Raw genomic sequence first — 17,399 nt, forward strand, 5'->3', positions numbered from 1 at the left:
TCTGTGTTAATGTTTTATGGTCTCTATAAATGAGGACATCTAATGCTCTGCCCCCCATGTCCCTACCTGGACCAAGACCTGTACACACTATGTTCACTGATCCGCCCTGCTTACCAAACAGCAATGTCTGGAGTTTCAAATTTTTTGTCTGGGTTTTCAATCCCCCCCAAGCCACTGCCACACTATCTGGCTTCCCTTCACCCTCCCTCACTGAGAGCTGCGTACTGATTCCACCTTGGTCTCCTGCTAGACCCAGCTTCTTCTGTCTAGTATGGCCATCTCTAATCTCTCTCTGTAGTGCTCCTTCACATCCATCCCCCATTCACTGACCCCACTTTCAGACACATCCAAATATCTCTTCACATAGAAGTAAACAGGAAAATCAACAGATGGTGTAGTCGAGTGTAGTACACAGAGAGACCTGTTAGCCTGCACTCGCCCTCCCCTTACCCGACCTCCAACCCACCTTTTTAATTTAGGCATCTGTCTGATTTTTGACACTCCTGACAAAGGGCGAAAGTCTGAAATGTCAACTGCTTCTTACTTCCTATGAATGCTGCATGATCTGCTGAGTTTCTCCAGCACTTTTTACTGCATGCCTTCAAATGGTTCAATATCCATTTTTATTTGGAATCACTTCTGTGAAGTTCATTGAGGTATTTTTCCATGTTAATGGTGCTTTATAAAAGCAAATTGTATGAATTATGCAGCTGTCATATTTTATCACCTTGTTAGCTGGCTGCTTGACTTGTGGTTATTATATTAGTGTATGTCTGTCCATAGCCTCATACATTGCCAAACCGACGCTACAAGCAATTTGGAGAAAAAACTTTGTACTTCGCTTGGGCACTCTCCAACCAGACAGCATTAACTTCTCCAATTTCCATTAGCCCCCTCCCCTGAGTCTCTCTCTTTCTCTTTCCTATTATCTCCTTTCCTCTGGCTCTCAAACCCCTTCCCTTCCCTCTCCTATCAGAGAGCTACTCTCCCCCCTATCATTTATCAGTTTCTTTCTCTTCTACCAACCCTCCCCCCCCCCACCTGTGTCCACCTATAACCTCTTACTTGCTAGCATCCACTCCTCCCCCTGCACCCACCTTTTTAATCAGGGGCCTGTCTCTTTTTGCTTATTCATCGACGAAGGGCCCAGGTCTGAAACATCAGTTACCCATTACTTCCTTTAAATGGTGAATGACCTGCTGAGTTTCTCCAGCACGTTTGTATATTGCACTCGACCCCAGTTTCTGCAGACTTTCTTGTTTAACTTGCAGTTATGATATTTTATGTACAAATTAAAGAGATTACTTCAGCACGTTGTCAACTTACGTGTACTTTCAATGGCACTAACGACATCACTTTCTGCCTCATCGCTGTAGAACGCAGTAAGAGACACCTCGTACTCCGTCCCAGGGAGTAGATCATCAAGAACTACTGTGTCTGTATCCCCACTGAACACAAACTGCAAAATCAAAGATACTCTGGTAAGGTACATATTTTTGTCTCACATGGAGAGATTTAAAAATCTGCAATGTACTTCCATGATCAGATTTTTCAAAAAATGTTATAATTGGAGTTAATATCACCTGAAAGTTTATCAAGTGCAAAAACTAGCTGCCAGAGGAGATGGTTGAGGCAGGTACTATTACAATGTTTAAGTCATACATGGATAGGTTGACAGATACATGGATAGGATGGATTTTGAGGTATATGGGCCAAACGCAATCAGGTTGGACCAGTGTGGGTGTGTCATTTTAGGTGGGGGTGAAAAGTTGGGCCAAGGGGCCTGTTTCCACGTTGCGTGACTATAAATACTTGAGAATTCTTGGCCTTTGTGGGACCCACCTCTCCCTAGATCAGTGATGAATAGTCATGAGGTGGGGAAGGGGGAATGGGGGGTGGGGGGGAATTTCTTGACTACTGATGTCAATTTTCTTCACCAATAAATATAAGGACCACAATGAAGAGGCAATGCTGTCTCACGCTGACCCCTTTTACAGTGTGAAACAAACCTCTGCCATCTGGTTTTCTAATAGTCATAGGAGCTCCACAGTGCCCAGTGCCAGGGATGCATTTTTGCCAACACGTTTAAGTAAAAGGTGTGCATTTCTATTGCACCTGTCACAGCTGTGATATCTGTCAGATTTCTCAGAGTGAAGGCTTGTCCTGTCAGATTTCTCAGAGTGAAGGCTTGTCCTTGTGACAATGCACAAAATGCAGCAGGATGTGACACGGTTCATGAAATCTGTAGGTATTAGGTTCAGCAGTCTTCAGAATAATACTTCCCTTCTCTTTTTGAAATTAATGCGATAGGACAGTGATTGGGTGGGACTCAGTTCATTGAAAAGCAGTCCAGCATTCCCTCAAAACTGCAGTGGACTGGTCAGCCTAGATCTTTACATTAACCTTCAAGTGAGACTTGTAGCCACAACCTCATGGACGAGAATGAAAGCCACAGACCGCAGTTCATGTATTTACTCCATAAATTATTGTGGTTTCCCGGTAAGTCGAGCTTTACCTCTTTTGCCTCTTCACCACTCAAGGAAGTGCAGGCCAGTCTGTACAAGGTCACATCTTCAGCAGCATGTGTCCAGCTAACTCTGAACTTGTCCTCGGAAACATCGCTGATCTTTAAGGACAAAGGCTTTGGGACCTTCTCTGCAGAAGCAAAGAAATAAATAACCAGGTGTCAGGTCAGAATGTTCTCCTGAATTTATAAACGGATTCATTAAGCAAGCACTGAAGAGCTGGAGAGACTGAAGTTCATTTATTACCATCTGACTATACACATGCAACCAGACAAAACAGCGTTTCTCCGGACCATAGCGCACGTGGGCATGCATACACATACACAAAATAATTTCTCACACTGCACATAATAATCACATATATACATAAAAATATTGTTGGGGTCTTTCATGGCTTGGTTCAGCATCATGCTGAAGAAGATTGAAAAGAGGGTTGGTGCGAGAACACAGCCTTGCTTCACGCCATTGTTAATGGAGAATGAAGACGCTGTTTACATCCGGTACCGCACGGATGGCAGTCTCTTCAATCTGAGGCGCCTGCAAGCTCACACCAAGACACAAGAGAAACTTGTCCGTGAACTACTCTTTGCAGATGATGCCGCTTTAGTTGCCCATTCAGAGCCAGCTCTTCAGCGCTTGACGTCCTGCTTTGCGGAAACTGCCAAAATGTTTGGCCTGGAAGTCAGCCTGAAGAAAACTGAGGTCCTCCATCAGCCAGCTCCCCACCATGACTACCAGCCCCCCCACATCTCCATCGGGCACACAAAACTCAAAACGGTCAACCAGTTTACCTATCTCGGCTGCACCATTTCATCAGATGCAAGGATCGACAATGAGATAGACAACAGACTCGCCAAGGCAAATAGCGCCTTTGGAAGACTACACAAAAGAGTCTGGAAAAACAACCAACTGAAAAACCTCACAAAGATAAGCGTATACAGAGCCGTTGTCATACCCACACTCCTGTTCGGCTCCGAATCATGGGTCCTCTACCGGCACCACCTACGGCTCCTAGAACGCTTCCACCAGCGTTGTCTCCGCTCCATCCTCAACATCCATTGGAGCGCTCACACCCCTAACGTCGAGGTACTCGAGATGGCAGAGGTCGACAGCATCGAGTCCACGCTGCTGAAGATCCAGCTGCGCTGGATGGGTCACGTCTCCAGAATGGAGGACCATCGCCTTCCCAAGATCGTATTATATGGCGAGCTCTCCACTGGCCACCGTGACAGAGGTGCACCAAAGAAAAGGTACAAGGACTGCCTAAAGAAATCTCTTGGTGCCTGCCACATTGACCACCGCCAGTGGGCTGATAACGCCTCAAACCGTGCATCTTGGCGCCTCACAGTTTGGCGGGCAGCAGCCTCCTTTGAAGAAGACCGCAGAGCCCACCTCACTGACAAAAGGCAAAGGAGGAAAAACCCAACACCCAACCCCAACCAACCAATTTTCCCTTGCAACCGCTGCAATCGTGTCTGCCTGTCCCGCATCGGACTGGTCAGCCACAAACGAGCCTGCAGCTGACGTGGACTTTTTACCCCCTCCATAAATCTTCGTCCGCGAAGCCAAGCCAAAGAAAGACATAAAAATATAAACATAATATTAAATAAATGTCCATAAATATTCTTGAATAATTTACTCAATTTCATTCCTCAGAGATGCAAGATTACAGGACATTGTTCATCAATCTCACAGCCTGTGGGAAACAGCTATTTCCTGGCCTGATTTTGATGCTCCTGCACCCCCTTCCTAATGGTAGTAGGTCAAAAGATCCTGTGTGATGGAGGGTAGGGAACAACAATAATTCTTTCAACCCAATTTAAGCAACACTCCCAGTGAATGTCATCAACATTTCGGATCAGGACCTTTTATCAGTCTTAAAATAGGGGCCTGATCTGAATCGTTGACTGTCCATCTCTCTCTACATATGCTACCCAACCCGCTGAGTCCTTCCAGCGTCTTATTGCTTGCGCAAGGTTCTTGTGTCTCCAATGGCCTCATTAACTTGGGAAACCAAGTGGCAAGGGGAAAACCATAGCAAAGATGTAGGGACAGATTCTACAACTTACTTGTGGTGAAGCTGCCTGTCAGTGGTTCTGAACGTCCCTCTTCATAGACGGAAAACACTGCAACTGTGTACTCTGTCAGTGATGTCAGGTTTCTCAAGAAAATCGTTGTTGATTCCTCAACTTCAACCTGAGGGCCACAATTGAAAGATGTGCCCAGTAAATCAAACAGGTAAATCGAGACTTTTCTTTTCCAGAGAGCAGCAACAATGTGAACAGGGAGCATTCAGGTTAATTACAGAGAAAGATTGTGGATAAACACACAAGGGAAAAATCAAGTTTTAAAGTACACTGAAATAATTTAATTTGATTTAGGGGTAACAGAGTCATTCCGGCCCACGAGCCAATTACACCGATGTGACCAATTCACCTGCATATCTTTGGAACATGGGAGGAAACTGGAAACCCACAGGGAGAACATACAAATCCCTTACAGATAGTGGTAGCTTTGAACCCAGGGTTGCTGGCACTTTAATAGCTTCACGTTAACTGCTACATTAACTATGTTGCCCTAATGATCACGGATTCAAGATTCATTTTATTGATATGTACACAAAACATCCATAATTTGTTTTCCTTATTTTATTCCATAAAGGGGCCCCACTAGTCCAGTACCACTGTCAAAGTGAGAAAGAGAACCAAAAGAGTCCCTTCAGAGACATAAAGTGTCTGTGGATCCTGCCAGAACTATGAGGTAACCCATTTGAGATGATTAGAAATACTGAGTGGTTTGAAAAGTTACATAACGAGACGGAGTTTTGAATTGTAAGGGTTCAGAACCAGAAGTCATAAGATGTTGGAATTGGTCATTCAACCTTATTGTCAAAACCAATATCAGGGCTGCTTTCCACTTCATAAGTGTGAGGAATCTGTGTCATGCTGTCAGTCTTTCGCTGTGCTTAGTCTGCTCTCCTGACATTGGACGTGTATTATCCTCTATCACTAAAGAGATAATACCTTGGGTATAACTGTGTATGCGCTCATCATCATTCATTATTGTATTACTAAGTTTCTACTAATAAAAACCATGATTTCCTGTTAACTACACAGTTAAGACATTCGGTTTCTTCATTAACTGGCACTTCAATAAGGGTCTAAAAGAATTCAGGAGACACTTCTTCATCCACAGTGCAATTAGGATTTCTTTGCATCCACCCCTCAACATCTGAGCAGGGGCAGCTTTCAATACCATTCCCAACTTGTCCTGGAATTGACTGTCTCCCTCTATAGGTGCTCTGTGGTTAGTAAGGGATTACTTAAGGAGGTATGTGAATGGGGAAATAAAAAGGTTGAGAACCACTGCAATAAACCAATCAACCATGTACATTTGGTAAGAAACCAGTGCACTTGGAGAAAACCCATGCTAGTCACAGGGAGAACACACAAACTCTTTACAGAAAGCACTGGATTCAAACTTGGGTCACTCGCACTGTAGAACATTGCATTAACCGTGCCATACATCTCCTGTATACCTCTTATCAAATCTTTCTCATTCTCTGATATTCCAGGGAATACTCCTAACCTGTTTAAACTTTCCCTATAACTCAGTTCTGGGGTTCGAATCCTGCGCTGTCTGTAAGGAGTTTGTATATACTCCCCATGTCTGTGTGGGTTTTCTTCAGGGGCTCCAGTTTCATCCCACCCTTCAAAAAAAAAACATAATAGGGGTGTAGGTCAATTGGGTGTAATCGGGCGGCACGAGCTCGTGAGCTGAAATGACCTGTTACTGCTCTGTATTTCTAAATTTACATTTAAAAGTCAATGCAACATCTATTTAGATTTTCTCTGGACTCTTTCAATCTCATTGATACAGAACCTTATCTGTAATTGCAACAATGTCGCAAAATTGGCCTCACAAACGTCTTGTACAACTGCAGCGTAACATCCCAACTCCTATACTCAATACTTTGATTCATGAAGGCCAAGATGCCAAAAACTCTCTTAACAACCCTATCTACCTGCGACAACATTTTCTGGGAATTTGGTAGCTGTATTCCCAGATCCCTCTGTTCTACTGCACTCCTCAGTGGCCTACCATTTACCGTGTACATCCTTTCTTGGTTTGTCCTTCCAAAATGCAACACCTCACACTTGTCTGCATTAAACTCCATCTGTCATTTTTCATCTTATTTTTCCAGCTGGTCCAGATCGCTCTGCAAGCTCCAAGAGCCTTTCCCATTGTCAACAATGACACCAGTCTTTGTGTCATCTGCAAACATGCTGATCCAATTGGTTCATTGATATTACATTTCATTAACAGAAATTAAATTGCGTGCTGCTGTTGAGGGATTTGAAGTCCTGTTCCTGCATCAAAGACCCAGATCTCTGGATGATATCAATGGAGGAGGAGATTATTCCATCCATGCTTTTGCCCAGCAGAGCAATCCCACCAGTTACATCACCGCCATATTTCCATGTAATTTTATCTCGCACACCCGTCAAACCCCCTTTGACTTTCTTTCCCAAACTCCTACACCTCCAGGACAACATATACCTGTAGTACCTAATTAATCTAACAACCATCACATCTGGGATGTGGGAGGATTACCTGGGGTGTGGGGAGAGGAGAGCAAGCCCATACAGTCACAAGGAAAACAAGCAAACTCCACGCAGGTCAGGAATGAACCTGTATCTCTGGGTTGGGAGACAGCTGTTTTAAGGTCCCACTGTGCTGGCCTTAGTAACATGATTATAAGATTGTAAGACATAGGAGTGGAATTAGGCCATTCTGCCCATTAAATCTTCTCTGCCATTCAAATTATGGCTGATGTACATTTTCTCTCAATCCCATTCTCCTGTCTTTTCCCCATAACCTTTGACACACTCACAAATCAAGAACCTATCAACCTCCCCTTTAAATCTACTTGGCCTCCACAGCTGACTTTAGCAAGGAATTCCACAGATTCACCAACTTCTGGCTGAATAAACCTCATCTCTGTTCTAAAGGGATGCCCTTTTATTCTGAGGCTATGGCCACTGGTCCGAGGCTCTACCTCTACTGGAAACATCTTCTCCATGTCCACGCTATCCAGCCCTTACAATATTCAGCAGGCTTGTTGCCACATCATGTGTTAATCATGGACTAAATCAATGTTTACTGCCCATCCATGGTACACCCAGCTCTTGCTAGGCCACTTTAGATTGGGAGCTGGAATCATTTTTAAGGTGAGACCCAACAAGGAGAGCAGCTTTCTGACCAAAAAGGGTGAGCTGGGGTTTTCAGCTCATGTCTAATAGCTCCATGACATGTTACCTGATACCTGAGTTGGTGGAAACAAATTAAGTTCAAGTTCAATTTTATTATCACCTGACTGTATATCTCTGGACCATGGTGCACACACATACACTCTGAGGACATAATAATCACATATATATATAGTGATATAATTTTAAATAAAAGTCTACAAAAATACTTTGGGATGATTTACTCAGTGACAGAAGACTGTTCATGAATCTCACAGCCTGTGGGAAGAGGCTATTTCCCTGCTTGGCAGTCCTGATTTGGATGCTGCTGTACCTCCTTTCTGATGGTAGGAGAACAAAGATATTGTGTGCTGGATGGAATTGGTCCTCCTATAATTCTCTAAGCCATATTTACTCACGGCGAATGTCATCAGTAGTGGGAAGGGAGACCCCAGTGATCTTCTCAGCTGTTGCGATGACATATTTGGTGAGCCCAAAACACAATTCAACCTGCCATAGCAGTCTGAGTGCAGCTGCCTAATCTTCCCTTTGTGCGTCATACTCACCTCACTCATTGCTGACCCATCAGTCTTCACGTACATGATGTGATATCCCAGAGCCTTGGTAGATGACGCATCCCAGCTAACCCTTCCAGCGCTGTGCCCAATATCAGAGAACTGGAGGTTCTGGGGAGGTGTAAGTGGCACTGAGCAAAGAAAATAACACACTTATTTAAAAAGTAGTGTCAGGAAATCCATACACAGATAAAGGCATGGTCATAGATACAGAACCAAAATGAGGCCTTGGTCCCAATGGGTCTGTGCTGACCATCAACCACACGTTTACACCAATCCTATGTTAATCGCATTTCATTTCCTCCATGTTACAATACGGATAGCACAGTGGGCCACTATCATCTGCACAGGTATTCTTCTGGGCATTCTGGCTTCCTCCCACATTCTAAAGGCGTATGGGATTTGTAGGTTGATTGGGTGGCACAGGTTTCATGGGCTGGAAGGACCATCTAACCTGCTGTACAGCTAAAAAATAAATACCTGCCCATCTGGACTGTTCACCTACGCATTTTGAGCAATTAACAGTGGCCAATCAGTCTTACAACCCTTCAAATGTGGAAGGAAACACATGGGGTCACACGGAGAGTATACAAACTCCTCAGTTGCATAGATGGCTTTGTAAATATTTTTAAAACATTTTGGAACCATAGATAGTACAGCTCAGAAACAGTCCTTTTGGCTCATCTAGTCTGTGCCAAACTAGTATTCCATCTGGTCCCACTGACCTGCACCCAGACCATAACCCTCCATATCCCTCCTATCCATGTATCTTCAAATTTTTCTTAAATGTCAAAAATCAAGTCCACATTCACCATTTCAGCTGGCAGCTCATTCCACTCTGTGTGAAGTTTCCTCAATGTTCACTTTAAACATTTCACCTTAACCCATGTCCGCTAGTTCTTGTCTCATCCAATCTCAGTGGAAAAAGCCAGCTTGCATTTATTCTGACAATATCCCTCATAATTTCATATACCTTTATCAAATCTTCCCTCATTCTTCTAAGCTCCAGGGAATAGTCCTCAATTCCTAGTGACATTTTACAAGGATTCTTTTGATCTTATTGGTATCTTTTCTGCAAGTAGGGGACCAAAACTGTATACAAATGGCTTCAACCAAATATTAAAACATAAGCTATTCAATAATGCAGCACTCCTGTGAGTGCAAAATGACATTGGCTCCTATTCAAGCAATGATAAAACTGCCAGTCTTATTTTCACACCCCACTATGGTCTCGCCCATCCAATCTCCATGACCTCCTCCAGTCCTAAAGGCCTCTGCAATCATGCAATCCAGCAACAAACTGGGTTGAAAACTCCATCAGTCCGTCGCTGGGGAACCATTCCCTCACTTGCCCAGATGTCCAGCTCTACATTGCCCTCCTTAAACCTCTCCATCGCTTTGCTTCATGGCAGCTGAATGCCTGTCAGCCAGTGGCAGAGGCTTGACAATGAAGGATGCGGGGTTGGAGCAGGGCAGAGATTCCAAGTCTCTGGAGGACAGGCTGGGCAGATCCAGTAAGGATTTGAGAACAAGGAAGTCAGTTTTGAAATCAAGGCATTGCTTTGTTGGGAGCTGGGGTGGGTGGGTGGGGATGGTTTCAATGAGTCATCGAGACAACGGCAGTAGAGATTTAGATGGTCAGTAGTACAAGGGAGGATAAGGAGAAATGCCCCAGTTCAGGTATCAAAGGCAGGGTGAGAAGTCCATTAGCAAGTGAGTAATGTTAGGGAGCATTTAGGCCAAGCTGGAGTGATGGTTTCTCTGAAGACCTGAAGCTCAGTGATGCACAGCTGCTGAAATAACCTGAATGAAGTCACCATCAGGACTTACATGTTGTATCCTGTCCAGTCAGAGGATCACTTGCCTCTTCCCCATACATAGCATACACGGTCACTGTATATTCAGTGCTCGGAGACAACCCTTCCAGTTCTATGTTGGTAACCGACTTGAGTACTTTCACCTGTGAAGGAAGGGGAACAGGTTGTTTCTTTGTCACAGTTTTTGCCAGCATCAACCACCATAAACTGGGTTCACGGCAGGAGGCCACCTCCAAAATCTACAATGCATGTCTTTGGCGGCACCAGCTCGAGTGAGCTCATCCTAACCTGATGGAGACTCATGACCTAGTGAGATGCCTGCTCAACCCTCATGACCCAGACTCCAGGAGAATGGAGAGTCGAGGAGACTTTTGTAAAATGGAAAGATAAGCAACTGTGACAGATTATGTTATATTTTATATTATGCATAGATATGCTTTTGGAAGATAGATTGTGGGGTTTTTAGTGTAGGTCACACACAGATACAAACACTTCAAAACAGATCTCATTTAAAATGCCAGAGCTCTGCTCAAGCAAGACAGTCCAGGCTCTGAGTGCCTTTGCAAAAACTTTGAAGAATGTCTATAAAGATTTCACAAGTAGGTGTTAATGGGACATGCTGTGGAATAAAGGATTATTATTTTGGAAAGCAAAAGTTGAACAGACTCAGAAGATTGGGTCCAGTGCTGCAGTCTGAAGGCAGTATGCTGTTCTAAGAAGGTCATGCGGGAGAGGGGTTGGGGGGGGGGGGGGAGTGAGCGAGGGAGAGAGAAAGAGAGAGAGAGAGAGAGAGAGAGAGAACTGGAACATGGCAAGCTTGTGGAAAAACCCCATTTTGAAGATGGGTTGTGAGTTCTTAGTTCAGCCTGTTCAAAGTTCTTGTGGTCCCTACAAGAGGAGATGGCTGGCTGTATAATGTTTCACCTGAGATAAAGGAAACAGAAAAGGAACTCTGTGGTGACCTGACAGAAAGAGATTATCATCTGGAAAACCCTGATGGGGCAAGTTTCTTCAGCAAGACATTGACGTGGCTGATCAGAAGGAATCAGCTTGTGTCCAAGAGCAACAAATCCCTCTCTGAAAACTGACAAGAACCTTCCTGAGCAGTAACCATTTACATTTCAAGCACCAAAGCCTGGTAAAGATTCATAAATGTTAAATTCTGCACACAGTACAAGAATTGACTGATACTGGTGAACTTAGAGGAGTGAGAGGTGAGGCTGGTCTGTGAATCAAAGAACTTTCCTAAACATTACATACACATACGCTTAGAATTAGAAGGGGGTTAAGTTAAGTTAATAGTAGTAAGTTAAAGATTGATCCTGTTTTTATGTTTAAAAAAAATTAAAAGTTACTTTTGTTTAACCATTCGTTTTGGTAAATTCCTATTGCTGCTGGGTTTTGGGGTCCTCACAGCAACACACAAAGTGGTGAAGGTACTATTGCCTTCCACGGATGCTGCCTGACCCACTGAGTTTCTCCAGCTCCTTCTGCATTGCTGCAGTTTTCCAGCACCCGCGGTCTTTCTTCTTTCCTTTCCTGGAGAAAGATTAGAGTATTTTACCAACCCTAATCATAGTCAAAACAAATAGCTTTTATCGCATCAGATCATCGGCTAAATTCTCTTGCAAAACCTTGGCCTGTGAATGCAATTTTCCAAGCAGGGCTTATAAAAGGTCACCACTGACAGACACTGATCTATTTAACCTTACCTCCTTCTCGTCAGCTGTGTCTCCCCCTGTGAGTGCAGCATAAAGTACCATGTAACCAGAGGCAGATTCAGCACCCTCCCACTTAATCCTCATGCTGTTGTGGGTCACATCATAAATGTTCAGGTCCGCAGCTGCAGGAAGTGCCACTGAGGGAAGATAAATTAATAAATCACGATGGATGCACAGGAAAGCCTGCCATCCCCCTCTTTCCCACCCTCCCCAAATCTGCCCACCTCTCAGTGAGAGCACAGCAGAGGTAGTCTCCTCTCCTCCTTAGGTTTAGCCTCTCCCTTCATCCTTTCTCATGCTACATCAATCTCAGTTCAGATGTTCAGCATCACTAGGGTAAGTTCTTGCCACCCTGTGAATGAGGAAGGGTTTCCCCACATCTCCCTTGACCAGCCCACCTTGAAGATAAAGGGATGGCAGGTCTTGTTGGAAGGTTTCAGATTGAAATGGCAACCAACCTTTCTCTTCCACTGCCGAGCCTGCTGAGTTCCTCCAGCAGGTTGTATTTTGTTGATAAATATTATGGTCTTGTCCCTCTGCCCTGGAGAACTCCACCACCATAGGACACACCATTGTTCTGTCTCACCCATAGGCTCCTTCAACCATCTTGAAATATTCAACTGGATCACTCCGCAATCAGTGAAATTCAATAAACTGAATAAGCCCTGCAAGCCAGAACTCGCTTAATTCAGCTCCAAGCAGCTCAGAAAATCACTTCCCAAGTTGAAAAGTGAGAAAGTCCAACATGACTGAGTCCCAGTTGGACACAATCGATGACCAAGACGTCACCGTCATTGGGTACAGGTGAGCAACAGAGAGACTGCAGATGCTGGACTCTGGAACATAATGCATTCTGGTGGAGGACCTCAGGGGGAGAGTAAAAAACGGTCGATGCTTTGGGTCGGAATCCTTCATCAAGATGAGCTGGAGCTTTGCCACAAGTTGCTCCTAGTTCAGCGCAAGTGCCTGCAGATGACCTGGGACAAAGGCGCAGCACCTGTGCCAACAAATCTCCATTTGGGATCTGTGATGAGGGGCAGGAGGCCTGGGATTCAAAGGAGAGGCAACCTCTGGTAAGATATCTGCTCAGTGTGGTATCGAATTGGATTTGAATTTCTGCTTTAATTCGAAGATTTGACTTCAACTGCAGTTCCAAGGCAACTTTCAGCTCCAAAAACCATTCCCCCACCCCCTCCTCCACCTTGACAGCTAATGATTAGTTTCATAATCCCATTCACTGTTGCAAAATGGAGAAACCTACAAGAACAGGTCCTTCGGCCCATTTAGTTCCAAACTAATATTCTGACTAGTTCCATTCAGCTGTACTCCATACTCCTCCCATTCATGTACCCATCCAAATTTTCCTTAAATATCAAAATTGAGCCCACACTCTCAGCGTTAAGAACTTCCCCCAATATTCACTTTAAACCTTTCCCCTTTCACTCTTAACCCATGTCTTTGTCTCACCTTACCTCAGTGAAAAAAGTCTGCTTGCAATGACTCTATCTATACCACTCATAATTTTGTACACCTCTATCAAACCTCCCCTCATTCTCCAATGCTCCTCAGAACAAAGCCCTGACCTGTTTACCCTTTCCCTTTAACTCTGTTTCTCAAGTCCTGGCAACATAGTAAATCTTCTCTGCATTCTTTCAATTTTAAAATGTTTTTCAGTTGACAAAAACTGCACCCAATACTCCAAATTCAGCCTCACTAATATGTTATTCAACTTTACCATTACATCCCAATCCCTAATCTCAATTTCTAGATTTATGAAGGCCAATGTGCCAAAAACTCTCTTTATGAATTGATCTACTGTGACACCACTTTCAGGGAATTATGATTCTGTATTCCCAGATCATTCTGTTCTACCACACTCCTCAGTACCCTACCATTTACCATGTATGCCCTACATTGATTGGTCCTTCCAACACTTGTCCACATTAAATTCCATCTGCTATTTTGCAGCTCATTTTTCCAGCTGGCCCAGATCTCTCCACAAGCTTTGAAAGTCTTTCTCACTTTCCATTACACCTCCAATCTTTGTGTCATCTGCAAACATGCTGATCTAATTTACCACATTATCATTCAGATCGTTGATATAGAAGACAAACCATCAGTTTTAGTCAATCAGCTGGTCTATGCACATCAAGTTCCCAGTTAGCACAGTGGTACTGACTTTAGTGTCAGGCTTAGCAACATTGCTGAAAGGGTAAGTATGACTAGGAAACCATGGGAAAGACTTCTGCTCCTCTTCTACTAGTTTGGTGGGATCCTTCTTGCCCGGGTAATGGAACAGGAGGGCCCAAGTGCGATAGAAACATAGAAAAATAGGTGCAGGAGTAGGCCATTTGTCCCTTCAAGCCTACACTGCCATTCAATATGATCATGGCTGATCAGTACCCGGTTCCTGCCTTTTCCCCATACCCCTTGATCCCCTTAACCACAAAGGCCAAATCTAACCTATTCTTAAATATTGACAAGGAACTGGCCTCAACTACTTCCTGTGGCAAAGAATTCCACAGATCTACCACCCTCTGAAAGAAGAAATTTTTTCCTCATTTCAGTCCTAAAAAAAATTACCCTTATCCTTAAACTGTGTCCCCTGGTTCTGGTATTTCCCAGCATTGGAAACAACCTACCTGTTAGACACAGGTCTGTCTAATCCTTTAGAATTTTTTATGTTTCTATAAGATCCCCCCCCTCAAATCTTCTAAATTCCAGAGAATAGAAGCATAGTCTATCCAACCTTTCTTCATATGCAAGTCCTTCCATCCCTGGTAGAATTCTAGCGAATCTTCTCTACACTCCCTCCATGGCGAGGACGAACTTCCTCAGATAAGGAAACTAAACCTCCAGGTGTGGTCTCACCAAGGCCCTGTACAGCTGCAGCAGGATCTCTGTATTTCTGTACTCAAATCCTCTCGCTATGAACGCCAACATAGCATTCGCCTTCCTCACCGCCTGCTGCACCTGCAGGCCAACTTTCAATGACTGATGCACAGCAACACCCAAGTCTCTCTGCATTTCCCCTTTACCTAAAGCAAACAGTGGAACACTCCCTCAATGGTGCACAGAGATTCTCAGCCATCATTCCTCGCAGTGGGGCCCCAACCCTGCACATTCGAGTGGCGAATACCATGTCATTTGGAGTGGTGCCTCTATTAGTACCGCCTGCCTCTACACTTGGCTAGAGTTTAAAAGAAATATTTTAGAAAATATTCTTTCAGGAACAAACCAATCTGGAGTAAAGATTAAATTCCTGGAGAAAAAAATTGACAGCAATTCAATTGGCAGTGGCACGGATTCCCAGAGTGAGTAAGTGCTTTGTAAGACCTCATTTGTTTTCACTGCTTGAACAAACAAGATAAATCTATCCTTTAAAAACATTTTAGGGGCAGAAGAAGGCCACTTGGCCCCTCAAACATACACTGCCATTCAGCCAGATGGTGGCTGATTTGACTGTAGCTTCAGTTCCACGTCCCCTCCTATCCCCTCTAATCTCTCATCCCTTCACTTATCAAAAATCTATCTTCCCACAGAAGTATTCAAACACTACATCCACTGCCCTTTAAGCCAGAGAGGGCCAAAGACTAACAACCCTCACCCACTTCTATTTCCTGAATGGATGACTGCTTATTCTTTGGAAGTGACCTCGGTCTAAATCCTCCCACAAGGCGAAGTCTCCACATTGCCACAAACCTCTCCGTATTTTTCAGTTATCAGAGTTCCAGACTAATAGTTATGAAAAGTTCTTTAAACCATGCCTTGGACTGCAGTGTCATCTCATTTTGTGAATGATGAATAATCTTCTGTCAAATCTTACAAAGGCCAATGCCACAAAGCATTATTCAGGATTTAATGTGCAAATTGTTTGAGCCTTTAATAGCAGAAGGCTCAGCCAAAACCTTTGCCTCCATCTCCTGACAGAGCCTGCTTGCCACTGTCTGACCTTTACACAAATTAAAATGATTTTCTTTACTGAGCCCACATTCCGCACATAGCAAGACCATTTCTCAACCCCAAACATTTAAAGATGTAAATGTCAGAGTGAGGTTCAGTAACCCTATCACATCATCTCCCACCTCCCCTCCTGGCTAAGTTGTCCTTGCCCATTTCCAACTGCCGGAGCCATTAGCAGGGAGAAAAGTCACTCTCCTCTGAGGTTCTTAATGGGAAGCATGCCCAGACGACCAATCTTTGACCCCACCAACCCACCCCCAAAGATTGGCAGGGCTGAGACTTACGTGTCGTGGCAGTCCCCCGGAGGGCTTCACTAGCAGTCTTGGTGTATATAGCAAACACCGCGATCTGGTACTCCGTCAAGGACATCAGATTCTGGATGATGGCATTCGATTCCTTCCCATCTACAACCACCTAGCAGTGAAGAAAGAAAGAAAGGGATGTAGTATTGGTTATGTGTCATCACAGCACGATTACCTGATTGCAGTGCCTCTGCAAAACATGCAAAGCTTTTCCTGGGGCCTGGCAGGGTTTGTGCAGGTGTGAGGTTCCCCCAACTAAGCACTATGGACCCAAAGATCAGGGTCTCAGTCCACAACTACATATACTGGAGCTAAACAGTGATTACAGAAAGCATCAGTCAGGCCATTCCAAATCAAAAGCTGAATTTTAAAAATTTTAACCAATGATGTGGGTGGCATCAAGGTCCAATCAGTGTAGTGTCTGCCTCATGGCATGAGAGGCTTAGGCTTGATTCTGACCTCAGGTCTCACCACTGTCTGCATGGAGTTTGCATATTCACTCTGTAACAACCCCTTTCCCACCACCCGCACCCCCCCCCCCACCCCCAGGTGCTCTAGTTTCCTCCTGCATCCCAAAAACACGTGGGTCGGTGGGTTAACTGCCCACTGTAAATGGCCCTCAACAAGAAAGTCTGCAGATGCTGGGGTCAAGTGCAATATACAAATGTGCCAGAGAAAGTCAACAGGACACATCGCATCCATAGGAAGTGAAAGGCAGTCAGCATTTTGGGCCTGAGCCCTTCATTTGGAGAAATGAGTTAGAGGAGGGAGGAGAAGAAGGGGGCGGGGGAATGGGGAAGGGAACATGCTAAAAGGTTAGAGGTGGACACAGGTGGGAGGGTAGAAGCTGAGAAGTGATGGGAAGAGGGCCATGAAGGGTAGCTTTGTGATAGGAAAAGGGAAGGGCGTGGGGACAGAGGGGTAGGGAAAGATAGAGACTGTGGGGGGAGGGGGTGGTTAACAGAAATTGGAGAAGTTGATGTTGATGGCATCTGGTTGAAGAGTGCCAAGGTGGAATAGGAGGTTGTTCCTCCAATTTGTGAGTGACCTCGGTATGGCAGTGCATGAAGCCATGGACAGACAAATGTTAATGGCCTGTCAAGTGTGGGTCAGTGGTAGAACCTGAGAAGAGGAGGAGGATGGAAGTCGATGAGAATGTGGGGATTAATGCGGGCCTAGTGTAAATACAGACGGTGGGCTGATGTATATCTCTATTCTGTATATCTCTATGTCTGTGAAACATTCGA

At 44.5% G+C, this 17,399-nt stretch overlaps 1 protein-coding gene across 7 annotated transcripts in view; it reads right to left on the bottom strand.

Moving 5' to 3' along the window:
• The window catches only part of col14a1a (collagen, type XIV, alpha 1a), a 311,666-nt gene that overhangs the window by 157,070 nt on the left and 137,197 nt on the right, over positions 1 to 17,399 (bottom strand). For all 7 annotated transcript variants that reach the window (XR_011352149.1, XM_069920939.1, XM_069920938.1 and 4 more), the window contains exons 11-17: positions 16,135 to 16,264; positions 11,879 to 12,024; positions 10,180 to 10,309; positions 8,341 to 8,480; positions 4,595 to 4,721; positions 2,516 to 2,655; positions 1,327 to 1,459 (exon numbers count right to left, since the gene is read on the bottom strand). Coding sequence is in view for 6 of the 7 variants with exons in the window: in XM_069920939.1 (XP_069777040.1) it covers positions 1,327 to 1,459; positions 2,516 to 2,655; positions 4,595 to 4,721; positions 8,341 to 8,480; positions 10,180 to 10,309; positions 11,879 to 12,024; positions 16,135 to 16,264 (946 nt within the window). In the remaining variant the exon portion in view is untranslated. The remainder of the gene's footprint in view (positions 1 to 1,326; positions 1,460 to 2,515; positions 2,656 to 4,594; positions 4,722 to 8,340; positions 8,481 to 10,179; positions 10,310 to 11,878; positions 12,025 to 16,134; positions 16,265 to 17,399) is intronic.

This window comes from Narcine bancroftii, chromosome 2, assembly GCF_036971445.1.
Source record: "Narcine bancroftii isolate sNarBan1 chromosome 2, sNarBan1.hap1, whole genome shotgun sequence".
Taxonomy (NCBI): domain Eukaryota; kingdom Metazoa; phylum Chordata; class Chondrichthyes; order Torpediniformes; family Narcinidae; genus Narcine; species Narcine bancroftii.